At 42.6% G+C, this 6,910-nt stretch overlaps 1 protein-coding gene across 2 annotated transcripts in view; it reads left to right on the plus strand.

Annotated features, from left to right (window-relative positions):
* Positions 1-6,337, plus strand: part of SERPINB5 (serpin family B member 5) — a 31,379-nt gene extending 25,042 nt beyond the window's left edge. For both annotated transcript variants that reach the window (XM_065935193.1, XM_065935194.1), the window contains exons 6-7: positions 2,265-2,432; positions 4,266-6,337. In XM_065935193.1, the coding sequence (XP_065791265.1) occupies positions 2,265-2,432; positions 4,266-4,658 (561 nt within the window). In that variant the 3' untranslated portion in view covers positions 4,659-6,337. The remainder of the gene's footprint in view (positions 1-2,264; positions 2,433-4,265) is intronic.
* The last annotated feature ends 573 nt before the right edge of the window (positions 6,338-6,910 follow it).

Below are 6,910 nucleotides of genomic sequence, written 5' to 3' on the forward strand. Positions count from 1 at the left end.
TGCAGAGGCTATTACATTTCCTTTGAGTTGCTTTTGTCAGCTCCTGAACTTTCGCGTGATGCTACTAAAACTTTTCTCATGTCCTTTGGTTTTATGTCTTTAAAGGGCTACACTAAATTGATGGTTATATTATTAAAAGTTTAGTATAATACCTCTTCTGACAAAGGTGAACACACACACACACACACACATATGCTGTATTTTCTGGGATGGTTGTTACTTAGTCTTATTTTCAGAGACATGTCTTAATTTATATTTTAGAAAATGGGATGTTTGTTTCCACAGTCAGTGCTGAAAAATGAAATAGATGACAGTTTTTGGTGATCACAGTTTTTGTGAATTCCAAAAATATTAGTAATCTAAACTAATGGAGATTTTTAGACAGATCTATATCTTCTTTGAGAAATAGAAGAATTAGAGTTAATTGCAAAAGTAGTATTTTTTTAAAAATCATAATTTTGTTTCTGGTTATATGTAGAGTCAAAGTCTTCAATTATTTAATAACAACCAAATGTTTAGTGAACAGTTATTCTGTGCTGGGATATACCAAGGTATAAAACGTGGTTTCTGCTTTGACTATAGTCTGGATGGGGTGGGGGATGTCACATACACACAAATTTCTTTTTTAAAAGTATTTTCCTCTTTTTTGGCATTTACACATTGCTATTTATGTATTTATGTATTTTGGTTGTTCTGGGTCTTCGCTGCTGTCCTAGGGCTTTCTCTGGGTGCACAGGCCCTCACTGCGTGGCTCCTCTCCGTGGGGTGCAGGCTCTAGGCACTCGGGCTCCCGTCGCTGCAGCGCAGGGACTCAGGAGCTGTAGTTCTCAGGCTCTAGAGTGTGGGCGCAGGAGATGCAGTGTGAGGGCTTAGTTGCTCCACGGTATGTGGGATCTTCCTGGACCAGGGGTCAAACTCGTGTCCCCTACATTGGCAGGTGGATTGTTATCCACCAGGGAAGTCTTACACGCATATTTCTAACATTGTGACAAGTGTTAAAATGGATATATGTAGAAACAGTAAAACAAGTAAGGTCTAGTTTGCTTGAAAACAGTTTTGGGTAAGGTTCAGCTTACTGTTGAAGATGCCAGATAAAAACTTCACTGTACTATTATTTCTGCAGACTTGATGTTTTAAATTTCCCCCCAAAGATATTCAGTTAACAGGCAAATATCCCATGAGAGGTATAAACCCAGGCAATAAGTTGCACTAAATTACTATCAGTCTTTTACTCCCTAGTATGAATTAATTCTTCTTTAGAAAATGAGTCACCTCTGTGGCAGAGACACAAGGTCAGATATTAATGGGGACACAGAGAAAAAAGGCCTGGGGCACTGCCTGGAGAGAAGGACTGTGTGATAGGAGCTGTAAATGACTTTGAGATGATTTTGTTTGTAAACATTCTTAATTTTTAAAATTAGGAAATATTTCAAGTGTACAGTAAATTATAGAGAATAATATAACAAACACCAATGAACCAACAACCACCTTTGTAAAAATCTTTAGATTTTGCCTCATTTCAGATATTTTAAAGGAAAAGTGTAGCCAGAGTTGCCCCGTCCTGTGTAGCCACCCCCCCCTCCAGCTCCCCATTCCTGCCCCTCACCTTCCCCCCAGAGGGATGGCCATCCTGAGAGCTCCGGTTCTTGTGCTGCTGACAGAGAAACCGAGACCCAGGGAGGTTACAGAGGATCGATGAAGGTCTCGGCATCTGTTTACGTCACATCTGAGACCGAAACCCGAGGTTCTCGTGTCTAATCAGATCGGAGCAAGAAGAGGGGATGGGGGTGGTGACGAAAACCACAGGCAGACAGAGGACTAGGTGAGCGTGATTTTGTTCTGCTATATGCTGACTTCTCCATAATAGGCATTTTATGAGGAAAAGCTATGTAAATGGATATGTGGGTTTGCGCTGGAATTGACTTTCAAGTGAGCTCCACCAGCAATGGTTAAAAGATCTTGTAATTACAGGCATCTACAAAGCCTGAGTTAATGTTTGCTTGTATTTCCAGTCATCCCATCTTATTTTTAAAGTTTTATATATGCAAATACAGTATAATATTATGTATAGTTCCTGAAGTTATAAAGCACATGAAGAACTTTTCAGAGGAAGTCATAAACTCCTGATAGGACCATCTCTGTCAGTGTGGATCCCCCGCGGCAGCTTTAAGCCATAACAACTTGAAGCTATATTAGGAACAAAGTTATGTGCTCTGTGTGTGTGTGTGAAAAGCAGGCAGAGCAAATTTCTTCTCCTTTTACAGACAGATACCAAACCAGTGCAGATGATGAATCTGGAGGCCACGTTCTGTATGGGCCACATCGATGGTGTCAACTGTAAGATCATAGAGCTTCCCTTTCAGAACAAGCACCTGAGCATGCTCATCCTGCTACCCAAGGACGTGGAGGATGGGCCCACGGGCCTGGAGCAGGTGAGGAGCGCGGCGGGATGCAGCGCGCAGGCGCAGTGGCGCCAGGAGATGCGTGGGCGGCCTTGCGGGGCTGCCGGAGGGCGCCCGCTAGCCTTGCCCAGTGGTCTCCAACGGTTTCAGGGTTCTTTTGGGGTTTTTCTCCTCAGTATTAAAGCAGCTAATATTTATTTGGTACACACAGCGTGCCAGGAACTGTAAGTTCACACGCGCGCTGGTCCTCCAGTTCTCGCTGCAGTCTCAGGAGTTAGAAACCCCGAGTGCTGCGTTCACCAGGGGCCGCAGACACCGCGGGCTCGGCCACTGCTCCACCGTCACAGACTCGCGTGTGGGGCGTAGACTCGCCGAGTGAGCCCAGGGGACCGGCGTCTGCGTTCTCAACGTTCTGAGCTCCAGGCTGCGCTGCGCTGTGCGTAGCCACTGAGGCGTGTCCGACTCTTTATGGCCCCATAGCCTGTGGCTCACCAGGCTCCTCTGTCCACGGGATTCTCCAGGCAAGAATACTGGCGTGGATGTCCTGCTCCAGCGGATCTTCCCTACCCAGGGATCGAACCCAGGTCTCTCCGCGTTGCAGGCGGATTCTTCACCGTCTGAGCCCCGAGTAGTGCCTCTTTGAGGAACCTAGGAGTCACTTCTTTATTTCGGACCACAGCTCAGTTACTCCCTGACTCGGGAGATGGGCCAGCTTGGTCTCAACCTCCCGGGTACTTTGGTTCTCATTATGTTTTATCCATCACTGTATGAACTGAATCATAATTCCTGTCTCCATTTTCCTTCTGTCCATTCTTCTCTCTCCTTTTTATAGTCCACCAGGTTCCTCTGTCCATTGGATTTCTTGGGCAAGAATATTAGAGTGGGCTGCCATTTTCTTCTCCAGGGGCTCTTCCTGACCCAGGGATTGAACTGGCATCTCTTGCATCTCCTGCATTGGCAGGCGGGTTCTTTGACCACTGCACCACCCGGGAAGCTTTGGTCTTAATAATTTGTCTTAAATGAAACAATATCCATGAAAACTACTTACCACAGATTAGCAAGAGATTCCAATGGTTCCCCCCCCCCCCATTAGAAAAAAAACTGGTGATCAGTTTGTGACCTTGTCATCTCCCTGATTTTTATAGGTTTCATATGAATAACTTCAGTGCAGATTGCCCCATGTAGTAACAGTCAAGATATTATTCTCTGTTGTACATGCATTTCTCCTCTAGCCAGTGCAGAGATTGGAAGGGCAAGGAGCAATTTAAGATTTGCTCAATGAAGAATTTTATGACTAAATCATTTTATGCATCATTGCATATCTCTCATTTTAAAAATAACCAACTGAAATGGATGCATTCATCACCTATGGTCTTAAAGAATGACTCTAGACAGTTCAAATTCTCATTTTAAAAAGGTTAACTCTAGTTTTAATTTATTAAATCTGATGCTATTCCTTGGGCACAAATATTCTAGGTTTCCTAGTAGAGGAATTAAAATAAGCTTTCAGTAAATATAATGCATAAACAGTTTTCTAATTTTATATTTATTTCACCATTATCCATGCATCATCATAAACCATGGATTCATCTCTATAAAGCTCTTCTATAGTTAAAAGAAACGCTCATAAATTTCAGGGCAAAGGGACCATTGTCATGAGGTGTGCAGGAGAATGATGCTAGGTGGCTTGGTCACCATTTTTAAGAGAACCTCATCACACACCAAAACTGCAGAGTCAGTTCCGTCTTTGATGGACAATCTGTACTTCCAAATCAGGGCCTCAATGACACTGTATGCTTTTAATCGAGCAGTATCTTTTACAGTTGGAAATAAAATAATTTCCTCTGCTTTTTTGTCCTTCAGGTCGAAAAACAACTCAACTCAGAGACGCTCTTGCAGTGGACAAATCCCAGCACGATGGCCAATGCCAAAGTCAAACTCTCCATTCCAAAATTTAAGGTGGAAAAGATGATTGACCCCAAGGCTAGTCTGGAAAACCTAGGGCTGAAAAACATCTTTAATGAGGATACCTCTGATTTCTCTGGGATGTCAGAGACGAAGGGAGTGGCCCTCTCAAATGTCATTCACAGAGTGTCCTTAGAAATAACTGAAGATGGTGGGGATTCCATGGAGGTGCCAGGGTCACGGATCCTGCAGCACAAGGATGAGTTCAATGCTGACCACCCCTTTATTTACATCATCAGGCACAACAAAACTCGAAACATCATTTTCTTTGGCAAGTTCTGTTCTCCTTAAGTGGCAGAGCCCGGGTTAAGTCCCACCCAACTTCTCTGCCGACTCTGCGTCTAGAGAATCATTTTCTAAATATGATAAATTGTTAATACTGCTGGATCAGGAAGCCACTGGTACTTACCCTAATAGACCTTTTTTCCAATCTTTTTTTGGGTTTTTGTTTTCCTTCCCAACTCCCTTAGAAGATGGTGCTTTAAGGAATCACCTTAGAGAAAAAAATTCGTGTTCATTATTTGTCAGACAATCCAAAGTTATTGACGGGAACACAGTCTTTCTCAAAGAAAATTCCTCTAAGGAGGACCTAGATGATTTTTATTACCAAAGCTTAGCCGTCCCTATCTGGGATGCAGAATGTTCTAAACATCCTCTTTTTCCTGGGACATGGGCGCTGCAAAACTTTTCTGGCATGAATGAGACTTGGGGACAGTGTATCCACAGCTCCTTATGCTGAACATAAGGGACCAATATTTCCTACAAAGTCTGACTTTGGGGGGATTTTAGAAAGATAACATGTTGCATATACTGTATGTTATGGAATTCCACTAACAGAAACTGGAGCAGCATCCTATAAATCAACACCTTAATATTTCTGCCATAAAATGTAGAATATTGGCGCAAAGTAAGCAAAGACACTAGGTATCCCCAAATATCAGGTTGTGCTGCCAAATGAGCATCTTCTGCTTATGAAAAGACTTTGTTTTCAGAACTTTGTGGAATTTTGGAGAGTTGGACCTGTGGTAACTTAAGGGCAGCACCTCAGTGGGAAGTTCAGATCTTAATAAAACTTCACTTTAGAACAGCACGGCGGGTTAAGTAGAGTTCCCTGTGCTAATCAGTATGTCCCATCACTGGTCTGTTTTATGCATATTATCAATACTGTATGTGTCAGTTCTAATCTAATTCCTCCCACCCCACCCCTTTCCCTTTTGGTATCCACTAGTTAAGAATACCATATCCTATATTTGAAAGTTGCTAAGAGAGTAGATCTTAAAAGTTCTCACCACACACATGCAAAATTATAAGCGGGTGAGGTGATCGATGTGTTAACTCACTTTATTGCGGTGGTCATTCTGTAATGTATCACAAATATTCAGTCATTACACTGAACACCTTAAACTGGCGCAATGATTTATGTCAAGTATATCTCAATAAAGGTCAATAACAACAGCAACGGAAAAAGATGGAACAGATTGCTGCAGAATAAATAATTTAAGGCTAACTTTTAAAAAAAAATCACTTTCACTTTTGATAGAACGCCCACTTGGTTGCTGGGTTGGCGAGAGACCGACCACTGGCAGGAAATTCTAACCAACTCAAGCTTGTGGGTGTCTGACCACCAGGACTTAAATGCACCTGGACTCTCACAGTAGCCAGTAAAAGAATGCTGCGTGTGTCGAAGGGACTTGTGTCTTTGCTGTGATTTAGTGGGAGAGGGGGAGGAACTTAATGCTGTTAGGACAGGTAACTAAAAATGCTCCTGCTGCCTCAGTATGTATTTTTCTCAGGGTCTACAGGTTTAGTTATTGCACATAGCTAGTTGGTAACGCACAACAGTTGCATGTTTTTAAAGATGTTTCTGAGAAGTTACCTGTGTCACAAGTTCAAGTGTTAATTCACTGCAGAAAGAGGGTGACTGGAAGGTTTGAATTTGGAAGGACAGCAGAACTCCTTCCCCACCCCCCAACCCCCATCAGCTTCATTGTAAATAGGTTCAACTTTCTTCTTGCTCTGAAGGCTCAGTATTGAATTCCTTTTATGCTGTTGAAAATGAAATATTATTAAATTACAGGACTTGCTTTTTCCCATGAAAGTTAGATTTTCTATTTTGAAATAGAACCAAGTCAACCACTGACAAAATTTTTTTGCGGGGAGGATTGATGTAGAATGAACAGAAATAAGAATAATGACTGCCCCTATTTCTGGTCTCCCTTCCTGCCCACCAGCTCTTGCTTCCTCCTTCCATCCCCTTTCATCCTGGGGAGGAAAGGACCGGGAAATAGTAGATTAATTCCCAACTACATCAAAGTGTTTAATGAAAGCAGGGGCCTTGCAGGAGGCTGTGGAATTTCCCTCCAGCCTTTTCCACTTTGGGCCCTGCCTCAAAATGGAATTTTATTGAGTAAGCTGTGTATGCCTAAACTGTTTTCTTATTAAGCACTCTTCCCGTCCCAATGTCATATACATTGTTTTAAATCAATTACCGTGTCTCTGAACCTAATATTCAACACAGCCCTTTTCCTGTCCCGGCAGAGTGC

This window comes from Muntiacus reevesi, chromosome 4 (genome assembly GCF_963930625.1).
Source record: "Muntiacus reevesi chromosome 4, mMunRee1.1, whole genome shotgun sequence".
In the NCBI taxonomy this organism is placed as follows: Eukaryota; Metazoa; Chordata; class Mammalia; order Artiodactyla; family Cervidae; genus Muntiacus; species Muntiacus reevesi.